At 46.6% G+C, this 24,234-nt stretch overlaps 1 protein-coding gene across 1 annotated transcript in view; it reads right to left on the bottom strand.

Annotated features, from left to right (window-relative positions):
* LOC147632672 (acid phosphatase 1-like) overlaps positions 1 to 24,234 on the bottom strand; it is a 47,442-nt gene that overhangs the window by 6,723 nt on the left and 16,485 nt on the right. The window contains exon 2 of the mRNA XM_086807477.1: positions 22,854 to 23,322. Coding sequence (XP_086663603.1) covers positions 22,854 to 23,322 — 469 coding nt within the window. The remainder of the gene's footprint in view (positions 1 to 22,853; positions 23,323 to 24,234) is intronic.

Here is a 24,234-nt window from a genome sequence, read left to right as displayed (position 1 = left end):
TTACTTGCAGAAGGAGGTGGATGTTGCACATTCTCCAGGCTTTATGGTTCCGGATTTAGAGGGGGTGGTTTACAGGTTTTCGAAGGCCTTGAGTGGTCTTCAGCAGGTTTCCACGACTTGGCATCCCACCGTAATAGGTGTTGATCCTTGTGAGCAGAATGATGCCTCCTTGACTCGGAAGCAGAATGGTTCATTGCTTTGGTTGATGCATACCAGATTGGATGTGAGCTTCTTGATGAGGCTGTTGAGCTCATGTTTGCAGAGGACTCTTTGGGGGGCAGGATTGCGTATCTTGTGGTTTCTGCAACATGCGAAGGATCTTGGACTCCTTTACACAGGAGGGGGATCGATGGATGGAGTCAGACTCCACCAAGGGAGTGACTCAGATTGGGGAGGAGAGCTAGACACGAGGACCTTGACATCAGGCTACAGTTTTTTCCTTGGCTCAGGAGTAGTTTTATGGAGCAGTAAAAGGCAGCCATCTACTGCCTTGTCGATGACAGAGGCAGAGTACCGGGCTGCTTGTGGTGCTCCTTGCGAGGTGGTGAGGTTGCATAGGTTACTTCGCAGGATTGGGTTTCCACTGGAGGAACCCACGGTCATCCAGAGGCATTTTGTTCGTGAAAAGATCATTGCTGATGACATCTTGCTAGAGTTCTCTTCGACGGAGCACAGTGCGGTGGACCTCTTCACAAAGTCTTTACCTCAAGCTATGCTCCGGCGGCACTCCAACTCCCTAGGGTTGGTTTCACATCCAGGAGCTGAGAGGGGGAGTTAGCAGTCATCTCTTGTCTATATATTTACACCAAGGCCGCTGTTGTGGGTGTGCCCACCCAATTTAGGTGTTTTCTCATTTTTTCCCTCTCCATATTTTTTCCCTATTTTTACCAGGTGTGGGAGGCTGTTCTGTGGCTCCTTGCTGATCCAGACACTGGCCGACTGCTGGTCTGAGTGTTCTGTATGCTGGCCGACTGCCCCTGCTGCTCTACGTCTCCATCTGTGTGCTGGCCGACTAAGTTTTGCTGGCCGGCTAGAGATATGAGCAAGTCGTGAGCTTTTTGTTGCTGACGGTTGCTTTTTGGGCTAGCCGACTGGCTCATAGGGGCCATATAAAATGGTCCCTTGCCCCCACACATGTAGTATTGGGTATTCCTGGATTTTCTTGTGTATATATAGCAGAGTTACACGCCTCTCTCTCTCCTTCTCTATTGCTGTGTTTTTCTGCAGTGCACTTTCTCTGATTTTGTCTTCATCTCTGCTGCATATCCTGACAGGTAAGCCCAAGCAAGTAGTCTACCCCAAAGCCCCAAAGGTAGTCATCTACCCAGGGTAAGGGGGCTCAAAGCAGCAAATACCAAAAGGACCAAAAGAAAAATTCTTCGGGTCAATCGCACCATAAGAAAGATTCTACGCCCAAGAAGACTCCTGAGGAAAAAGCTAAGGTTATCTCCAGCCCGATGAACAGACACAGTACCGAACAAAGAACCGTTGTTTCTTCTGTCACACTGTGGGACACGGGAAGAAAGATTGCTCTAAATTCCAAGCTAAAAAGTCTGCTACGGCATCCACTTCCATAGTAGCCACCGTAGAATCATCGCCATCGGCCTCAAATGCCGTTCAACATTTACCCTCTTTGAATTTAGTGCCACCAGTAGTATTTGATGATAAGCAGGAGGGTGAGGTTGAGGGCAAGACAAAGGCTCTCATCCGTGCCTATGGCACTTCAAAGGGACAGCAGTTCATTGTCCTCTTCGACATGGGCAGTTCTGACAATGCCATCTCTCCGCAGTTGGCTACCAAGATGAGCTGTACCTTGGTTCCAAATCATTTGGATGTTGACGGGTTTACCCCTGGTCTACGTACGCAAATTACTCATACAGCTCTGCAATTTGAGTTTGAAGTTCAACGGGCCACATTCCAGCGGGATTTCATTGTCTCCCCTCTCTTAGGGTGTGACATGATCCTCAGGATCCAATGGTTTAGACAGTATGCACCCATTCCTAATTGGAGGCAGGACACTTTCACCATCGTTGAAGGCTTCCCTAAGCCTCTCATGATTCGCGGGGATCGAAGCATTCCTGGCATTCCCCTCATTTCCCACATCCAGGCCCAAAGAGCCATCAGAAAAGGAGCAGAGCGTGCGTTACTATACGTCCGCTCTCGATCTAATGCAGTTCAAGTAGCACCCGCAAGGGAGCAACGGATGGCTGGTCTTTTGTCTTAATACAGCAACATCATGCTGCGAGACGACCTCCCGCCCACTCTCCCAACCAGTAGACCTGAGGACCATCGCATAGAGTTGGTTCCTGGTTCAGAACCTCCCAGCAAGTTTCCTTACCGCCTTTCTAAGGCATTGGAGAGCGAGCTGGAACAACAATTAGCTCAGTTACCCTGGTCCGGTTTTATCCGACCATCCTCCTCACCATTTGCCGCTCCCATTTTGTTTGTCCAAAAGAAAGATAAGTCTCCACGATTATGTGTGGATTAAAGGGCACTCAAGAAGCTCAGAGTGAAGAATAGATTCCCCATACCCAGAATAGAGTACATACTAGAACGACTCAATGGTGCAAAGATTTTTTCTAAGATAGATCTTAAGAGTGGCTACCATCAGGTTCAGATCTTCAAGGCCAACATTCCAAAAACGGCCTTTAAGACCGAGCGTAGCCACTACGAATTTGTGGAGATGCCCTTTGGTCTCACAAATGCACCAGCGACGTTCAACAAAATGATGTCTCGAGTTTTTCGGGATCTCATTGGTAAATGTGTCTTCATCTTTTTAGATGACATTTGTTACGACCTTGTGTTTTTCTCTCTGGACAACAAGCAGGTGGGCACAGGCATGGGATGGACACTGTGATGTGAAAAGGAAACTCATGTTGGTGGCCAGCCCAAGTGTGAAAGGGGACAAAATAGGATTATAAAGTTTATAAGGTTTAATAACCTTTGAAGGCTTAAAAATATTATGTTTTTATAAGCATGCGTCTTGTTGCTTTTGGCGTTTTTGAGAAAAGCAAATCGCCTCTTTATTAAGCGAAGGGTGGCGAGCTGAAGAGAGCCGGTTGACGTGTGGATCATCATCGTGTGGCATGGCGCATCCCCTTGAGGTGGTCACCGTGTGGAGTCAGGTGCTACTGTGCATGAGCTACAGGCGACGGGTGCTGCTGTGCGTATGGCTACCAGGCGGCCACCACATGGCTACAGGGCGTTGCTGCGTACATGGCTACAGGCGGCTGCTGCGTACATGGCTACAGGCGGCTGCTGCGTACAAGGCTACAAGGCTGCTGTTGCGCACATGGGCCACAGCAGGGCGGCTGCTCCACAGGCTACTGCACACAAGGGCTACAGGGTGGCTTCTACGCACAAGGGCTACAGGGTGTTGCTGCGCACATGGGCTACAGGCAGGCGGGCTACAGTCCGCTCTACGGGCGCCAGGTGGGCTGCAACCAGTCAGGACAGCTAGGCGGGTATCATGTGGAGGCTCTCTACGCCAGGTGGTTGCACGTATGGGCTTCAGCCAGCTTCCGAGACTTTACGGACAGGTAGATCTCCGAAATTATCCCCTAGATACTGTGGATCATTTCATGTTACACGACGGATTGGTTCAGTTGCATATGAATTGGATTTGCCTTCTCATGTGAAAGTTCATCCTGTATTTCATGATAGTAGACTTAAGGAAGTACTGGGTGGAGCAGATCAGTTAGTTACTCCTCCAGAAATTATAGATGTCGAGGACACGACATTTGTTCCGCACGAACCTGAAAAGATTCTTGGATTTCGTGAAAGAAGATTGCGTAATACGCTTATCACGGAATACAAGATCAAGTGGAAGGATCGTGTTGAGGAGGACGCTACATGGAAGACATTGACTACTCTTCAGAGAGATTACCCTGGCTTTTTAGTGAGCTCAGGAGTGAGCTCTTAGAGGAAGGGAGTATGTCATGTGCACAGTGTGTATCTACCGTGTGCTACATGCACGCAAGACTAGTTTCGAGGCTTGGGGAAGCTTGGAACTAGGCAAGCTGATTGACGAGCTGAGTTAGGGAAATACTAACGGGCGGGCACCCAAGTATGGACGGACGAGCGCCCAAGTGTGGACGCCCGATGACCGGCCAAGAGCCTATAAAAGGGTGGTCAAGGTTAGTAATTGGGATATAGAGAGTCTCGCGAGTTTGTGAGAGCTCAATGGTCTTGGAGCCTGGATCTAGTGCAGACGTGCACCTGCTTTACGCAGCCGAGGCCGGCAGCAGTCTCGAGGCCCGCGAGGGCAGCTTCGTGGCGGTATGGGACGTCGCGAGGAGGAGATTGGTCGGTACGTCAACCTAATTGAGCAGGTACAGGTCCTAATGGCTCAGATTTGAGCACAATTGGCAACATTGGGTGACATTGGTCACATTCCGGGTCAATTGGCAGGAAATTGGGTGTTAACAATTTGATGTAATTGTGCCATTGGGCATTCATACATGCTGTATGATGTGAGAAATCTCACATTCCAGGCTAAATTGCAGGAAATTGGAGTGCAAATCAAAGGGCTTTTGTGCCAATTGGGTTAATTTGCATGTAGGCACTGACATTTGATGTTTTGGGCAATGTGTTGATGCCTGTCAAGCACTCAATGTGCCAGTAAATCAAGGGGCTTTTATGTATTGGATGTATATGTGGCCAGGGGGAAGCATTGTGAAGACTCTGGATGCCTTCATGTGCATTAATGTACCATTCATGATCAAAAATTGATCTTGAATCAAGGGGCTTTTCAAGATTTTGTGCTTGTTGAGCTTGGCAAAGCAGCAGGGAAGACTTTTATGCCTTGAACCCTCAGAAATCCACTTGCAGTCAAGGGGCTTTTGCCTAATTTCTGTCCGGGACTGTTGTATGTAGTGGTGGGGACTGCATAGTCACAAGGGAACGGGAACGTTTTGGGGAACGGATGACTGTTTGGAACGGGAACGAAAAGCTTGAATAAAAGGGAACGGAATCGGGAACGCCACATCATTGCATAAATGTGTTTATAAATTTACTTTATATATCTGTAAATGCTTTGGAAAGAGGCATAGTAAAGAAAGAACCTCAAACCATCTCAGTAGTGGCCATGATAATGCATAGATGTGTTCTACATGATACATAGTTCACTTATATTTCTTACATGGTCTGCGGTGCCATTTTGGAACGGGAACGGGAACGGCTATCTCTATGGAACGCGTTCCCCCGTTCCAAGAGCTTGGAACGGCGTTCCCTTGTGACTATGGGGGACTGTCAAGGTCTGATTTTCACTCATTTGGACAGCCAAGAGAGCATTTCTTGCTACTGTACTTGCTGGTACAGATTTGGTACAACTTTGTACAAGTTTTGGCATGGCTGTACATTGATTTGAGTGAGGAAAAGGCTCATTTTCAGCTGCTGTACTTGCCGGTACAGATTTGGTACATCATTGGTGAGCACTTAGTACTGCTGTACAGTATTTTGGAAGGGAAACAGAGCACATCTAAGGTGCTGTCATAAATCTGCAGCAACCAGATTTTGGTGAATTTATCACATTCAGTGGGAGGAGAGTTGCATTCGTGCTTCCGCAGTGGGCGATAAACTTTGGGAGAACAACTGTGAGCATTGTGTGTGCTTTGGTGCAGTGTTTGCACATCTTGCAGGGAGTCGGGCATTGTCAAAGGTTGCATATTGCTATGGCAACCACAGGTGAGAGCTCTTCATTGCTTCACATCAAGAAGCTTGAAGGCTCACATAATTATGACATTTGCCAAACCCAGTGCTATAATGTGTTGCTCCAGAAGAAGCAGCACAAGCCCATCAAAGAAAGGGGTGTAATGCCCGCTTCTCTTACTGCTGAGGAATGGGAAGATATGGATGAGCTGGCAAGATCCACTATCATGTTGTCTGTGTCAGACTCTTTACTTTTCAGCCTACGTGAAGAGAAGACAGCTTGGGGAATGTGGCAAAGATTGCAGGACTTGTATGCCCAGCAAAGTGCCTCAAGCAAAGTGTATTGGTTGAAGAAACTCATAGGTCTTCAAATGAAGGAAGGGGCGTCTATGACAACCCATCTAAATGAGTTTAATGGTGTTGTCAGCCAGGTCATCAATCAAAAGTTGGCAATGGACGATGAGTTCAAAGCCACCTTTCTCTTATGCACTTTGCCAGAGAGTTGGGACACATTCAGGACAGCCACTAGCAATTCAAATGCTATGCCGTCATATGCAGATGTGGAGGGTGCTCTCCTTCAAGAGGAGATGAACAGGAAGAACAATTCTGTTGGAAAGTCCAATGCAATGAATGCACGTGGGAGATCCCAGCAAAGGGGTAAAAGCCAAGAACGGGGAAGGAGCAAGTCCCGCTCCAAAAAGGACTTGGAATGCCATTATTGTGGCAAGAAGGGACATTTCAAAAAGCAATGCTACAAATGGAAGAATGATCAAAAGGAAAAGGGCAAAGGCAAAGACAAAGACAAAGATGAAGCCAAAGATGCAAAGCCAAAGGGCAAAAGTGGAGTCAAGATTGAAGAAGTCAATGTGTCACATGCAGGTGACAGTGAGGATGAAGTCCTATTCATGTCTTCACTTGATGCCCATTCACTCCATGCAGGAGATGGTCATGGTATGCACTCGTGGATAATTGATTCAAGTGCCTCCTTTCATGTCACAGGTTGCAGAGACTTGTTTGTCAGGTATACTGCTGGCAATGAAGGAGTAGTTTATTTGGGTGACAACCATGCATGCCAGATTCTTGGCAGAGGTGATGTGAGGCTTGTGTTTTCAGATGGCTCACAGCTTATGCTCCATGATATCAGGCATGTGCCTGAGATCAAGAAGAACCTGTTTTCTACTGGACAGCTTGATGATAATGGTTATGTTACCACATTTGGTAGTGGAAAGTGGAAGATTAGTAAGGGCTCACTGGTTGTTGCCAGAGGCTCTAAGGTGGACACTCTTTACTTCATGCATGCTGATGTTTGTCAACATGCTAATGTAAATGCAACCGAGCTGCCGGAAATCTCTATGTGGCATAGCTGGTTGGGACACATGAGTGTCAAAGAAATGGAGCAATTGTCTCGTTTTGGTTACTTGCCTTCTCTAAAGTTCTCAAGTTTTCAGTTTTGTGAGCATTGTATATATGGCAGGCAACTCCAGTGCCCCCACAAGAAAGCTCTTGGACAGAAAGATACTCAGTTAGAGCTTGTGCATACAGATGTATGTGAGATGCCTCAGCTTTCTTTGGGAGGGGCAAAATATTGTGTGTCTTTTATTGATGATGCCACACGCAAGGTGTGGGTTTATCCTCTTCGTTTGAAGAGTGATACATTCTCAGTGTTTGAGAAGTTTGTTGCTCATGTTGAGAACCAAACTCGCAAAACACTGAAGGCTTTGCGTTCCGACAATGGTGGAGAGTATATGTCCAAACAGTTTCAGGACTTTTGTGATGCTAAAGGCATCAAGAGGGAGTTCTGTGCTCCTTATGATCCTCCACAAAACGGGACAACAGAGAGGATGAACAGGACCATTCAGGAGAAGGTCCGTTCTATGTTGTCACATGCTGCGTTACCTCATGGTTTTTGGGCTGAAGCTGTTATGACAGCCGTTCATCTTATAAACAGGTCACCTAACACGAGGCTTGGTGGGAAAGTGCCAGAGGAAGTATGGACAGGGAAGCCTCCGTCCTACAAGCACTTGAGAGTGTTTGGTTGCGTTGCGTACGTGCACATACGCAGGGAAATACGCACCAAACTTGATCCTAAGTCTCACAAATGCATATTCCTAGGATATGGTGACAGAGGTGAAATGGGGTATAGACTTTGGGATCCAGTGAATAGAAAGATTATACGCAGCAATGATATCATTTTTGATGAAACATGCATGTATAAGGAGCCTGCAAGGCAACAGGAGCCTGGCAGAGTCATCTTTGATGATGATGGACATCATGGACAACACTCAAGGGCTGTAAATCAGCCATTACAGCAACAAAACCAGCCCTTAAATGGTGCTGAAAATGGTCCAAATCGACAGCCAGAGATGGCAGAAGATATCCCTATGGATATCCCACAGTTAGAGGAGATACCGGGCATGATCTTTCAACCTTATGGCATGGAACAGGAGCCACCAATAGGTGATATGCAGGCTGGACAGCAACCTGCAAATGATGATCATTGGGTACGGAGGTCCACAAGACCCTCCAGACCCCCTGACAGGTTTGTTCCAGGGGTTGACTACTTGATGCTCACTGACTGTGGGGAGCCCTCTTGTTATAAGGAGGCCTTTACGGAGGGCAGACAAGGCTCTTTGGGAGCGTGCTATGAAGTCAGAGATGGATTCTCTGCACAAAAATGGAACATGGAAGTTGGTGCATTTGCCTACAGGCAAGAAGGTTTTGCCATGCAAGTGGGTTTACAAGCTCAAAGTTGCACCTGATGCCAAGCCAAGATACAAAGCCAGGTTAGTGGCTAAGGGCTTCAAGCAAGAATATGGTGTGGACTTTGATGAGATCTTCTCTCCAGTGGTCAAAATGACCACACTTAGAGCTGTATTAGCTTTGGTTGCTCATGATGATCTGGATTTGATTCAGATGGATGTGAAGACTGCTTTTCTTCACGGTGATCTCCATGAGGAGATATATATGCAACAGCCAGAGGGTTATGCAGTGAATGGAAAGGAGAAGCTTGTATGCAAGCTGAAAAAGAGTCTTTATGGGCTCAAACAGGCACCAAGGGAATGGTATCATAAATTTGATACATTCATGAAATCCCAGGATTTCAGGAGTGACAAAGATCACTGCTTATACACCAAGAAAGCTTTGGATGGCAGTCTATTGATCCTCATCTTGTATGTTGATGATATGTTGATTGCCGGGAAATCTCGTAAAGAGATGGATGCCTTGAAGAAGAGGCTGCATCAAACCTTTGATATGAAGGATTTGGGTGATGCAAATCACATTTTAGGTATGCGGATACTTCGGGACAGAAATCAGCATGTGTTGTATTTGTCTCAGAAGGAATACATGGGCAAAGTTTTGCAGAGGTTCAATATGGAAGGGGGGAAGAAGACTAGTACTCCTTTGCCTCCATATGTGAAACTCAGTGCTATGGACAGCCCACACTCGGATAGTGACAGGGCTGATATGGCCAAGATTCCGTATGCTTCAGCTTGTGGCAGTCTCATGTATGCCATGGTTGCTACCAGGCCGGACATTGCATTTGCAGTGGGAGTGGTTACTAGATACATGGCCAACCCTGGCAAGAAGCATTGGGAAGCAGTGAAAGGTGTCATGAGATACCTGAAGGGCACACAGGATATGTGCATCTGCTTTGGCAAACAGGATGCATTAGTGCATGGTTACACGGATTCGGATTATGCCGGTCATCCAGATAACCGGAAGTCTACTACCGGTTATGTGTTTACATTCACAGGAGGTGCTGTGTCATGGATATCCAGGATGCAGAAGTGCACTCCCTTATCTACTACAGAGGCCGAGTATATTGCAACCACAGAGGCTTGCAAGGAGGCATTATGGCTATCTCGGTTAGTGGTTGATTTGGGTTATACAGAGGATATTCCCCCACCCTTATAGTGTGTACAAGCCCATAAGTTTTATAGTACATAGTACACTTAGTACTTTTAATGTACTAAGTGCACTATGTGCACTAGAGCAAATATACATGTGTGATAGGGTAGTCACACACTCATACTTTGTGAGTTGACTTATCCCCACATGTCTCTCTCTCTCTCTCTCCCTTCTTCTCTGTGTGTGTCTTCCACATGAAACCCTAACTGTTTCAGCTGAGCTTCTTTAGCTCCTTCACTATCAGTCCTGCAAAGCCCTCTCAAAGACTGAAATAAGTCAGTAGAAATCTCGGTGAACGACAAAGTATTCACCTCTCTAATTCGACTAAGCGCATCTGCAATACTATTCATGGACCCTTTCCGATAACGGATCTCAAAATCAAAATCTTGCATTAACTCCGCCCAACGAGCTTTCCTTCCTCTCAAATCATCCGCATCACACACATACTTGATTGACTCATGATCAGTCAATACCACAAACTTGGAGCCATGTAAATAATGTCTCCAAACCTTGAGAGCATGAATCACAGCATAAAGCTCCTTCTCAAGGGTTGGCCAATGAGATTGAGTGTCGTCTAGCTTTTTACTTTCAAAAGCAACCGGTCTACCATCTTGAAATAGAGCAGTCCCGATAGCATAGTCACTGGCATCAATTTCAAGAACATAAGGCCGACTAGGATCAGGCAATGCTAAGATAGGTGCTTCCTTGACTTTATCTTTCAAAAGTCTGAAGGCCATATCCAAATCGTTATTCCAAGTGATAGGCTGATTTGACTTACGTCCACGACCTTTCAATAAGTCGGTCATCAGTAGTGTGTACAGATTCTCGAAGAAAAACAACAAAACCGAGAAAAGAACGAAGTTGTTTCACTGTTCGCGGTATAGGCCAGTCCAAAACCTTCTGAACTCGGTCATAGTCAATGCTCAACCCATCTCTAGTGATCTTGTGTCCCAAGTAAATGATGTCGGTCATAAAGAACTCACATTTACTTAACTTAGCATATAGTCGATTCTATCTTAAAATAGATAAGACAATCGTGAGGTGTCTGACATGATCCTCAAGAGTACGACTATAAATCAAAATATCATCCAGGAACACCACCACAAATCTCCCCAAATGTTCACGAAAAAGATCGTTCATCATTTGCTGGAAAGTGGCTGGAGCATTGGTTAACCCAAAAGGTAATACGAGAAACTCGTAATGGCCATACCTAGTCCGAAAGGCGGTTCTTTCAACATGCCTTTCATGAATACATATCACGGTATCTGGTGATAGCCAGTACGTAAATCTATCTTCATGAAATATCTCGCTCCTGCTAACCGGTCAATCAGGTCATCTGATCTAGGGAGAGGATAACGGTTCTTAATGGTCAGCTTGTTCAATCTCTTGTAATCTATACACATCCTCCAGATATTGTCCTTCTTTCTCCTAAGCAACACAGGTGCACCCCAAGGTGATTTACTTGGACGGATCTGGCCCATCCTCAAATAATCTTCGAGTTGTTTAGCCAACTCATCTCCTCAGCTTGGCTCATCTTGAAAGGTGGAATACTGACAGGATGAGCACCAGGAATCAAGTCAATACGATGATCTACTGCCCGTTCAGGTGGTAAACCTGATGGCAATTCCTTAGAAAATACATCTTGAAATGAATCAAGTATCTTTTGTAATTCTTTGCTTTCAAACACACTTAATTCATTTACATCCATGGAAGGGATGAGAAAGAAAGAAAGTGGAATCAATACACAATGGAAAGCGGTATACAAAGAAGAATCCATTATATTTCCAAAATTAATTGTATTTACAAGAGGTCCTTGAGAGGGATGAATACAATCACCTAAAATACTATACTTGGTGTCCTTATGCTGAAAAGAAAAAATATGGCTAGACCAATCTATCTGGACTTCAAGAGTCTTAAACCACTCAATCCCTAATAACAAGTCTACATTTTCCAGATGCATTACATAGCATTCTAGAGTATCTGTGTAGTCTTGAATCTGGATTGGAAGCATCTCCACCTTGCGATCCCAAACTTGCCTTCCCGCAGGTAGACGTACCTCATAGGTATGGTCGCTGAGTGTCGTATCAAGACTCAATTTCTGCACAAGTTTGTAGTTAATAAAGTTATGCGAACTGCCAGGGTCTAAAAGAATGTGAATTTTATGGCCATTCACTTCTCCATAAACTCGGAGAAGATCATGCGAGCCAAATACTTTAGAACTGAACATACAATCAGAATAGACGTATCTGTCAAAGACAACTGGTTAGCTACCTTTGGCTTGGGTCCTGCGTTTGTCTTGGCACCCTTTTGCTTTGGGCACTCGTTACGCATGTGTCCTTTTTCTTCGCAGATAAAACAACGTCCTTCCTTCTTGAGCTTTAAAGCCCTAAGGAGTCGTTTCTTCTTCGCTGGTGACGAACTGGAACTCTTCGAAGGTTGGTCCGAAGACTTTCCTTCTGTCGCGTTAGCCATAGGTGCGGAGAACTTTCTTTTATGCTTGTTCCCCTACTCGGTAATAAGTTTCGACTTGGAAGAGACCATCGTATCATCGTAGATACGAGCTGAATGAATGGCCTCGTCCAATGTTTTACATTAGTTAGCTACGAAAAACCCCAAAAGAGTAGTGGGATCCATCTTTGTAGCTTTCATCTGCAAGTCATGAAACTTCTGGAGGTAGACCTCATAAGTGAGGTGTTGCGAGGTCATGGTCAAAACTGAAAACCGGGCAACAACATCATAGTCATCCTCTTTCTTGAGGAATTCTTTCTTGAAGACGTCTTCGAATTGTGCCCAAGTCGTTGGCTTAGGGTTGAGTTCCTTCCACCAAAGCAAAGCTTTGCCGGACAGGAAACCTGCTGCTAACTGTATCTTCTTTCCATCATCATATGGATGAATTTGAAAGTGAACTTGCCACTTATGTAGCCAAGTGTCCACGATCTCCTTGGTGCGCTGCTTTTGCTCGCCCCCGAACAGTTCCGAAGTAATGTTGGGGCCTAAAGCTGAAGCCAAGGTATCCATACCCGAGAAAGTAGAGAGGGTAGTGGTCAATAGAGCAATGGAGTTCTGCAAAGCTTGCATCTGGGTTGCGATTTGTGCCTGACGTTCCATCGAGAAGCTTCGAGAGCTACTTTGAACTCTTGGAAATCTGATTTTGACACAAAATTGTCAAAAAGATCGGCATCGGTACCTTCCGTAGCCGACAAGCCTTCGCGTTCCACAAGGGGCTTCAACTCCGATTCTTGGGTCGACATCGTGAAGAGGGTACGTGGAGAGAAAATTTGATCTTTGCACAATAAAAGTGCGAGGGAACTTGAGAGCTTGAGAGCTTGAAAACTTGAGAGATGTGTGGCAAGAAGCCCACTTAAGAGGTTTATAAAGATAGCCCCAAAAGCTAAAAAATCTCCAAAAGCTAGGCTTAGCTTTTGCTTTGCTTTTGTGTTTTTTTTTTCTTGAATATATATATATATATATATATATATATATATATATATTCAATTTTCTTTTTAAAAAAAATAAAACACGTTTAACCTTGGAGGGGGGAGGGGAGGGGGAGGGAGGGGGGGTTAATCTCTAACAATTAAACTTTTAAAAAAACGAAAGCCAACCTAAAACGGCGAAGGCTTTCCTCGTTTTTTTTTCTCTTATCTCCGGGATTAACCCGTCGGTTGGAGCTGCCGGCTACTGCTGACGTCATCTTGCTGCACTGCTGGCGTCTGTACCTTCGCACCAGACTGCGCCTGCGCCTGCCTGCGTGGGCCTGGGCAGCACGGCAGCGTAGCCCTGGGCGCCTGCCGGCCTGGCCTAGGCGCTGCCTGGGCTGGCTACGCAAGCTTGGCCACAAGGCCACGTGGCCTGGGCGCCCGCCATGCCTGGCCTGGGCGCCGGCCTAGCCTGGCTGCTTGGCCACCTGCTTGGGCTAGCCTTAGGCGCCTTCAGCCGCGGTAGCCACCGCCTGCAAACTTGCCAACGCACAAATCCGCCAGCCGCCAGTGCCTCCGTCTCACAACCGCTCTCTCTCTCAAACATTCAACGAAAAGCAAACTTGCTTTTTTCCTTTTTTTCTCTCACTACATACATGCGACTGCACAAACGATTCAGACCTCTTCTTCATGCAAAGCAACGACCCTACTTAGACTACCACCTCCCATCAACATGGGTTTCTTTGATGAAGAAAAAACATATACTGAATCTGAAAACAACAGTATGCACAGAAAAAACAGCAAGCTTTTTAACACATACCTTTCTTCGACCTCTTCTTCTCTACCTACCGACTTGCTCGTTCACGAGGTATGCTCTCATACCACTGTCAAATCCCCACGGATCTCCTCATGATCGATCTTGGTTCGAGACTCCAATCCTGCAAACAAACGAACAAACAAACAAGAAGGGGGTGCAGGCCTGACTCACCTCCCAACCATGACAGCCGTGGGCAAGCCCACAGTCTTGGCCGTCCCCACCGAGCCACGAGCTGAGCTAATTAGGTTGACGTACCGACCAATCTCCTCCTTGCGACGTCCCATACCGCCACGAAGCTGCCCTCGTGGGCCTCGAGACTGCTGCCGGCCTCGGCTGCGTAAAGCAGGTACACGTCTGCACTAGATCCAGGCTCCAAGACCATAGAGCTCTCACAAACTCGCGAGACTCTCTATATCCCAATAACTAACCTTGGCCACCCTTTTATAGGCTCTTGGCCGGTCATCGGACGTCCACACTTGGGCGCCCGCCCGTCCATACTTGGGTGCCCGCCCGTTAGTATTTCCCTAACTCAGCTCGTCAATTAGCCTACCTAGTTCCAAGCTTCCCCAAGCCTCGAAACTAGTCTTGCGTGTGTGTAGCACACGGTAGATACACACTGTGCACATGACACTACCTAAGCTTGTGCTTCTCAACAAGCGCCGAGCAATTCTGAAGACGACGTGGTGCAACACCCCGAGTAGGATTCTTTACTCCACTTGAGGCAAGTATGGATGAACCGGATAGTTTCCATTCACCTTCACCGGCTTGACGTCGGGACGTTGCCATTCTTCCTCAATGTCACAAGACGAACGCGCCCGGTTTTTTAAGTTTTTGAAGCCTCCCGAGTTCAACGGGAAGATGGATGGAGAAGCCGTCACCAATTGGACCCGTGAGATGGCTGCCAAGTTGGCGGCATTAAGTGGTTTCAATGTTTTCAGCTCCATTTAGTGCGTATGGCATTGACAAGTGCCGCCATTGTGTGGTGGGAAGACCACCTCAAACACCACTCTGTCACATGTTGGGAAAATCACGCAAGGCAATCTTGAAGGAGTTTGTTCTCGTGGATTATCATCGTGATATGAAGAGACAATGGGAGCGCTTTACTCAAAAATAGGGAAAATTGACAAACGACTATCTAGCCGTGTTTTGAACGCAAATGTTCATGCACATCAACACCGTGCTCTTTCAGCCGCAGTTCATCTTTCTGTGACCCTCAAGATGCGGGAGAGTCCCAAGTTAGGGACTCAACAACCCAACATAGGAGGACAAGGAGTTACCTAAAGACATAGTTGTTAAGGCCACGGAGGATAACAAAAGTTCTAGTGGGGGAGTGTCGCTGACATGACTCTCTTAAGATGAGTTCCAAGCCAAGCAACTGGCCAGTAGTGTGACTATATCGAGCGCATCACGTAGGATTGCCCAAGGACCTTAGAGGAGAAATCTGAGGAGGTTGAGCACACACCCAGGGTGCTTCATTGCATCAAGCCACACACAAAAACAAAGAAAGATTCCAGCCAAATCTCTCAGGGAGAGTCTTCACAATTGCCCTCTATAGTACGTGGAGAATCTTTGGCTTCAATGGTGGTTACTTTGGTTCGGCGGCCTCTCCAAGGGGACTCTTTTCATGTACCAATTGAGCTGAGTGGAGTATCTTTGATTTTTGATGTTGTGAGGACACCACAAGAGGACATGTCACCAAATATATCTTCACTAGAGGTTCAAGAGGATATGCCAGTTGGTGTTTCTTCACTTGGTACACATGTTCCTTGGAGAGAGTGCCGACAATAGCTAGAGTTTTTTCTTCAGTGTATCAAAGGATGTATGAATTCTAGTATGCTCCACAGGAAAATAGTGGTCTAAGTCATACAAGTGCCTAGCAATACTGATGAATATAGATTTGGTGAAGCACTTCTATTAACTATTGTTTCTTGTTATGCTTTCTTTCACCAGAATACATTGGAGTTGGTGAGAGCAAGTATCTGTTAGAAGTCATCTCCTGTCTAGTTTTATACACCAGGGCCTTTGTTGTGGGTGTGCCCGCCCTTATGAGGTGTTTTATCATTTTTCCCCACTCTCCGCATTTTTCCCCTATTTTTCCCATTTTTGCTGTGGCTTGGGAGGCAGCCTTGAGGCGGCTGGAGGACCAGTAGCTGGTCGACTGCCCAGACATCAGTCGTGGACTTCAGTATGCTGGCCGACTGGATGTACGCAGTCGTGGGCCTCATTTGCTGCTGGCCGACTGTTGATACAGTCGTGGAGTGCCTTTTTCAGCAGGCCGACTGCTCATATGGGGGCATATAAATAGGCCCCCAGCCCCCATACCATTTGTGTATCATACCCGGGATTTTCTTGTGTATATAGAGCAGAGTTACACGCCTATTTCTCTCTCTCTCTTGTGCTGTATTTTTCTGCATGCGTTTTGCTCTTGTGTTCCCAGATCTGGTCATCATCTCCGCTGCGTATTCTGACATGGTATCAGAGCCCTAGGCTCTAGATAGTTCTTGGGATTTGTGTGAGCAAGAGGGGGACTGTTGTGTGGCTGATTGGTGGACTGTTTTGGACTGTTCGGGAAGAGGAGAAGCAAGATTTGCTGGACAGCCACTTGCAAGTATTAGTTCTTCTTTGTTCCCACCAACCCACCCTTTTCAAAGTACATCCCCGCAATGGCAGATCTGTTTGAGATGGCCGAGAGGCATGTGAAGATCCCGACACTCCCCACGTTCCCGGTGGACCGTCAGTTGGACGGGAGCAACTACGGCATATGCAAGGTTATGATGGAATCTGTTCTGGAGTCTTACGACCTCGCTGATTTCGTCGTTGTTGGGGTTCCACGGCCGGAAGTAGAGGAAGGGGAGTTCCCGTCGATCCGAAAGGACCGGGAGGCTCAGACACAGATGTGGGATCGTGTCAACGCCAGGGTCCGTTCGTTTATCTTTCTCAATTGCACACCGCAAGTAATCAATCATGTAAAGCATATGACGCTGGCCAGAGGTATATGGCAGCATTTGGCTTCTCTTTACAACAGGGTATCGCCCATGAAGAGGATTTCCTTGGAAGTACAGATGCAGGTTATAAGCCCTGCAAAGTCGGCAACGATGCGGGAGCATATTAACAAGCTGCAGGCTCCTCAGCAGGAAGTTCTTCAGGCTGGGAAGGAGATATCGTCAGAGGACATGGCCATAACGTTGCTGTCGCACTTGCCCTCTTCGTACTCAGCATTTTACTCGTCTTTGATTACCAGTGGCAGGCTCAGCACCATCACGTGGGAGGAGCTTGTGCCCATGGTCCTGGACCAAGAGGAACGATTCACGAACCCTCCTCAGGGTGGAGGTTCGGAGGCCTTAACTGGCCAACGGTTGAAAGGCCGTAACACGGGCAAAGGGAAGGCTTCGTCGGAGAAGTCTTCTGAGAAGAAGTCCGAAACTGACCGCGAGAAACTAAAGGCAGAGAGGACTTGTAATGATTGTGGCGAGAAAGGCCACTATTGGAGGCAATGTCCCAAGCGGAAGACCGAGAAGGGTGAAGATTCCTCAGCAGCAATCATGAAGACTCCGGCTTTTGTGCACCTGGAGGTGGTGGACACTGATGTTTCATTTTCTTCAGGCAGGGAGGAGATTGGAGGACTCTTTGCAACGGATACTCGGGAGTGGATTCTAGATAGTGGTGCTTCCAAGCACATGACTCCTTCCCGTTCCGGTTTACAGGATCTCTGCAGGCTTTCTGGTCACATACTTACTGGGGATACATCCACTATCCCAGTTCACAGTGAGGGCAGGATGGAGATAGTTCCCGATGGTATAGGGGGGAAGCATTCCTCCCAGGTGTTGTATGTTCCGGCACTTGGTTTTCATCTGTTGTCAGTGCATCAGGTTTGCAAGACTGGCGTATAGGTTCATCTGTTGTCAGTGCATCAGCACTCTCTCTCCCAGATCCTCAGGTTTGTGATAAGTGGCAATCTGGTAATGGCCACTTAAGTGTGGATACGCTGCAGGTGCAGCCTTTCTGGGACCAGATGGTGGATAGCGTGCCAGTAGATGGCAGCAGTTGGCAGGAACTTTCCAGTACTGATGTTGGTAGTTCTTGTGTTCGTCAGTCAGAGGAAACTGAACAGGTAATTTATGCTCTGATGTCTCGTAGTATTCGGGACAAAGAACCTCCAGTAGATGAGGATGTTGTTTCCACGCGGACCTTTCGGAAAGCCAGGCAGGTGGCATGTGATTACTTGCAGAAGGAGGTGGTTTCTCGAGGCTTTGTGGTTCCGGATTCAGAGGGGGTGGTTGACAAGTTTCAAAAGGCCTTGTGTGGTCTTCATCAGGTTTCCAGGACTTGTTTTTGCACCGTAACAGGTGTTGATCCTTGTGAGCAGTGTGATGCCTCTTTGACTCAGAAGCAGAATGGTTCATTGATCTGGTTGATGGACACCAGATTGGACGGGAGCTTCCTGATGAGGCAGTTGAGCTCATGGTTGCGGATGACTCTTTGGGAGGCAGGATTGCGTTTCCTGTGGTTTCTGCGGCATGCGAAGGATCATGGACTCTTGTACACAGGAGGGGGATTGTTGGATGGAGTCTGACTCCACAGTTGGAGTGAGTCGGTTTGGGGAGGAGATTCGAACACGAGGAGATCTACTTCAAGCCCAGGAGCAGTTTTACAAGGCAGTAAGAGGCAATCATCTTTTGCCTTGTCGCGGACAGAGGCAGAGTACCGGGCTGCTTGTGATGCTGCTTGTGAGACGGTGAGGATGCAGAGGTTGCATTGCAGGTTTGGGCTTTCACTGGAGGAACCCATGGTCATCCAGAGGCACTTTGTTCGTGAACAGATCGATCGTTGCTGATGACATCTTGCTAGAATTCTATTCGACGGAGGACAGTACGGTGGACCTTTTCAGGAAGTCGCTATCTCAGGATTTGCTCAGGTGGCACCCCGGCTCCCTGTGGTTGGTTTCTCAGCCAGGAGCTGAGAGGGGGTGTTAGAAGTCATCTCCTGTCTAGTTTTATACACCAGGGCCTTTGTTGTGGGTGTGCCCGCCCTTATGAGGTGTTTTATCATTTTTCCCCACTCTCCGCATTTTTCCCCTATTTTTCCCATTTTTTCTGTGGCTTGGGAGGCAGCCTTGAGGCGGCTGGAGGACCAGTAGCTGGCCGACTGCCCAGACATCAGTCGTGGACTTCTTTATGCTGGCCGACTAGATGTATGCAATCGTGGGCCTCATTTGCTGCTGGCCGACTGTTGATACAGTCGTGGAGTACCTTTTTCAGCACGCCGACTGCTCATATGGGGGCATATAAATAGGCCCCCAGCCCCCATACCATTTGTGTATCATACCCGGGATTTTCTTGTGTATATAGAGCAGAGTTACACGCCTATTTCTCTCTCTCTTGTGCTGTATTTTTCTGCATGCGTTTTGCTCTTGTGTTCCCAGATCTGGTCATCATCTCGGCTGCGTATTCTGACAGTATCGTGATCCATCTCAGCAGATGCATTAGTGAATGAAGTTTGGATAGCAGAATTTTTTCAGGCCCTTCTTTGGAGTGTTCTTCCCATGGGTGATAGAAGGATACTCAATGGCCTCCAATGTCTTCATGGACAAATTAAAAGTGTTGAATTGGGCAAAAGTTGGTCATCCAGAGGTTACTTTGTGGGTTTTTGTGCTGAAGGGGGGTGTGTTAAAATATTGCATCTCTCCTTATGCTGTCGTGGAGTTCTGTCGGCCTATTTTCTACAGCCGACTACTTCATGCACAAGTATATAAGAGTTGCTCTCTTCTATTCATTCAATCATCTTTTCAATGCCCTATTTGATGGCTCTTGTACTCTGTAACCTCAAGCTAATAAAGCTCTTGTTCTTGTTTGCAATCTTTCTCTCTCTCATGTTTATTTGCTTCCGCTTGTGCACATTCTTTCATGGTATCATACGCCTAGGTTTTGGCTGTTACACAATCTGCTTCTCTCCGTTTTCTGCTTCCCTAGATTCTCCAAGCTGTAGATCCTTCAAACAGTGGCTGCGTTTTTCTTTCTTAGCTGCGTTTTTTGCTCTACAAGCCCTCCAACTGCTGTCGGCTAGCCCCCAGGCTGCGTTTTCTTCTACAGAGGCAAGTGGAGGAGTTCTAGCTGCAGATTCAGTAAGTGCATCAGACAAGTGGCACATCAGCTCTTCTCCCTCCAAGATCCCCTCCCTCTTCCGGTAGGAGGTTCCCGGTGGTGTGTTTTTTTGGGTTTCTTTTGCTGCTGTCCAGCCTGCATCTTCAGAGGGGGCTACTAGTCCCTAGTTGGATCCTGTGGAAAGGTGCTTGAGAGAGCACATGGATTACTTAGTTACAGAGGTTGTTTGAGACATAGCTTCTTTGAGGCAGACATGGGTCCCCCCTGCACGAACAAGGAGGACAAGCTCAGTGGTTCAAACTATGATCACTGGAAGCTACAGATGAAGGTCTGGTTCACGCACAAGGGACTGGGAGATTGTTTAGGGCCACGAACGAAAGCCCAAACGCCCTACTAGCTCTAGGAAGTGGACTCAGGACTAGGAGGATGCCTTTCTCGCAAAACTTTCAGCTTGGGAGAATCAAGACTCAAAAGCTCACTCTGCACTTGTCTCCCCCGCCGTGCAAACATTGGATTGTGCTGCTTCTGTTTGGAGAAAGCTGACAGATCTATATACACGGGACTCTACAATGCGGTCTGTCAACCTATTGGGTCAGCTCTTTTCGAGTTTACAGCAGGGACTTCCATGCAGTCATTTGTGATGAAGGTTAGGTAATTCATGACCAATTAGTGGCAATGGGTACTGCCCTAACCTCTTCTCAGTTAGCTGCTCTCCTCCTCATCAGGCTTCCTGCAAATCATGACATGGTTTCCCGAGCTTTGCGGGTTCGGATCACAACACGTTCCCTCCAGTTTGATGATCTGTGTACTCTCCTCTTGGAAGAGGAATCCATTCTAGTTTCACAAGGGAAGTTGAAAGTTTCATCGTCTATTGGACTTGATCAGGCACTCGCAACGGTGCAAAAGAAATCTCGGAGTCGGTGTTACAAGTGTGGGAAGAAAGGCCACCTGTCAAAGGATTGTCAGTCAAAAGACAAAGGCAAAGCCAAAGCCAAGGACAAGGGCAAGTCTTCAAAGAAGGGCAAAGACAAGTCACATGACACTGACACAAACTCGTCTAGTGACAACCCCAGCTCCCAAGGCCTTACAGACTAAATAGAACATGACTGGTGGCCTGCTCTAATCCCCCCACGTGCTGTCTTCCAGAAACGGCTTGTGGGCGAGAGAGGGGGCTTTCAAAAGCTCCCTTATATTAAATCTGGAGCATGGGACCCGTGTGTCAGAGTTCCAAGTATAAAGACAAGCAAGTTCACTTGATGGTCCGGATGAGTTCCAGGATCAACCAAGTTTCCTTCATGGTTCGGATGAGTTCCAGAACTATTGGTCAGCAGAGACTATGGACAGGATGTGTTCCTTGTTCATTTGTTCGAGGTTATTGGATGTGATGTGTTCACAGTTCTACTTTGAGTTTGGAGCCAAGCAGATTTTCTTTTGCTCTTTATAGTGGCATTATGTTTTCTGAAGACAAAAAGCTGACATGTGCATTTTCTGAGGTGTACTTAGTACTGGCCATGCTGAGGTGTCCATGGTCGCACCTTCGTCATCACTTTTCTTCTTATTTTTTTTGCACACTTCAAGATGCAAAGGGGGTGTTAAAATATTGCATCTCTCCTTATGCTGTCGTGGAGTTCTGTCAGTCTGTTTTCTACAGCCGACTACTTCATGCACAAGTATATAAGAGTTGCTCTCTTTTATTCATTCAATCATCTTTTCATTGCCCTATTTGCTGGCTCTTGTACTCTGTAACCTCAAGCTAATAAAGCTCTTGTTCTTGCTTGCAATCTTTCTCTGTCTCATGTTTATTTGCTTCCGCTTGTGCACATTCTTTCACTGTGGATGGAATGTGAGCCTTTGCACTAGCCACAAAGTAATCTCGCAAAGTTCAAGATCTTGGGTGCCTTGGATGAGCTTTACTTGGATCTTTTCCTTCTATGGATATGCACTTTATATGGACAACCTGCAGCTGATGACAACTGCAATTCAAGTGGGGGAGAATCTGGCACACCTCCATATACAGCCCTATAACTGGGCATACAAGTCTCACAGCCGCACGCACGTCAGGCAGCAGTGTGCCACGTGTTTGCCAGCCAGCATGAACAGCAGTCAGCCAGCATATACACGGCCTTGGGCTTGTCCTCTTCAAGAGGACCAGCTCTACTGGTTGACTAGCACCTGGGGGTTACTATATAAGCATGCATGGGTGTTCATCATTCTCATCTGCATTCCTCAAGTATTCTCGACTACAACGCGATTCTGGTACAAGGGCTGGCCAAGGAAAAACTACAGCAGAGCATTGGGCTGAGTATTGTGGTCAACATTTTCAGTCATCTTTTGTACTTAGAAAATTCCGTTGTAAAAATTTTCATGTACATTATAGAATACAGTAGTTTAGGGCTATGTGCGTGCTGTGTTTGAGATCCACTGCTCTCTTCTCGCTTTACTCTGTAAACCCTAGCACATAGGCACAAGAGCTCTATGCAAGATACACAAGTCACATTGCTGACCCAAAACTTGCACTTTCCAGTACTATCATGTCGCCATGCCACCCAAGTCGAGGACATGCTTGAGTCTCAGAAGGTTGTAACATGTGTAAATCCCTTCCAAAATCAATATGTTTCTTGCAGCAACAAGCATTCCTGTCCTTGAGCTTAAGCCAAGACTTAGTTCATGCGGGGCAGAGCCTTAAAGTCCTCATACAATTCCAAAAGGATTTCAAACACCACTTTTGCACAATTGAGGGTTACAATAGTATGCACACCTGGATAGTATGAAAGTTGACCTAGGCTGTTTGTAATGATAATTGACGTTTTTGCTAATGTTGAACACCTGTCACCTCACTAAATAGTTGTAAGTTTTTTAAGGAAGAATTGTTTGCATCTTTATAGTGTCCATCTTGCAGTTCAATATTTGTTGTGAACCTTAATCTTCAATCCAAAGAAGAAAAGAACAGAAACGTACCCGTAACTATGATTCTCATAATAGAGTGAATTCGAAAGAGCAGTCTCGTCAATGTCCAAAACTATTGCATAACTCTGATCACGATCCACTGCCAAAGTCTTCAGATACCTTCGGGCTGAATCCACAGACATTTCAAGATCCTTGGTATACTGCCCCCCATGAATATAATTGAAAACGTCGCTTTCACATACCGAAGGAACTGTCCATCCTCGGACATTGTTCAGCTCTACATTCAGGCGGAAGCTGAAACAAAGATCAGCAAACCCTTGCTTTTCTAAAGTCGCTGTAGAGTTTTGTTCACAAGAAGATAACATCACAGCAAGCGTGATGATTACTGCAACGAGAACAATGCCGACAATGGCGATAGCTGAAACAATGATAGTCAATGCCAATGAAGATACAAAGATCCCTGATCCATCTGTGAGACTGAACCTGCTTCCAAACAAGCTTCCGTATTGACTTTCATAGCCTGCACATTCCACAAGACAGCATATGGTCTCCATACCAAGCCCAAATCCCCAGTTCAAAATACAAATTGAGAGTCAAGACTATGCTTACTATATTTTACTAGTCTTGATCCTTGGGGTTAGCAAATCAGAAATCCCAACCCCGATGCATGGCACATAGATACACCTGACCTAGTTGGACATAGCTAAACCTGACTATAATGTATTGCAATTAGCTGTGATAATGCAGCCTAAGTGCAATGCACATAACAAAAACCTAGTCTCCAAGGATTAGATTACCTAACCCACCAAGACATTGTTAGCAATCATCTCCTGTCTGTACATTATACACTAGGGCCTCTGTTGTGGATGTGCCCACCCATTAGTTGTTTCTCCATTTTTCCCCTGTTTTTCCATGTATTTTTCCTCTGTTTTCTGTGGTCGTGGGGCACGTGTATGCTGGCTGCCTATTTTCTGGTCTGGCCGACTATGATGACCTGGCCGACTTGCTGTCGGCCTGTTTTGGGATGGCCGACCAGCAGCCCTGGACCATTACCAGGATTTTCTAGTGTATATACAGAGTTTATACAGCTTCTCTCTCCCTCTCTCATCTGCGTTTTGCTCTCTACAGCAATTGTCTTCATTTCCGCTGTGCATTTTGACATGGTATCAGAGCCCCAGGTGGCTTGAAGCTTGCAAACAATGGGAGCTTGAGGGTTTGTTGATTTGAGGTGCTAATTGGAGATTGCTTGGGCTGTTCGGGACTTGGAGATCGGGTAGAAGGCGGCCATCACCGTTGGACAGCCACCTTGCATATTATTTGCAGCCTCTTCTTCTTCTTTTTTCCCACCCACCCTCCCTTCACAAGACCTTGTGAACCCTTGAGATGGCAGACTTACTTGAGATGGCTGAGAAGCACGTGAAGATCACTACAC

Source organism: Cibotium barometz, chromosome 13 (genome assembly GCF_041138505.1).
Source record: "Cibotium barometz isolate CiBa-2024 chromosome 13, ASM4113850v1, whole genome shotgun sequence".
In the NCBI taxonomy this organism is placed as follows: Eukaryota; Viridiplantae; Streptophyta; class Polypodiopsida; order Cyatheales; family Cibotiaceae; genus Cibotium; species Cibotium barometz.
Note: the sequence above shows the minus strand (reverse complement) of the source record. Positions and strands in the feature narration are given on the sequence as shown.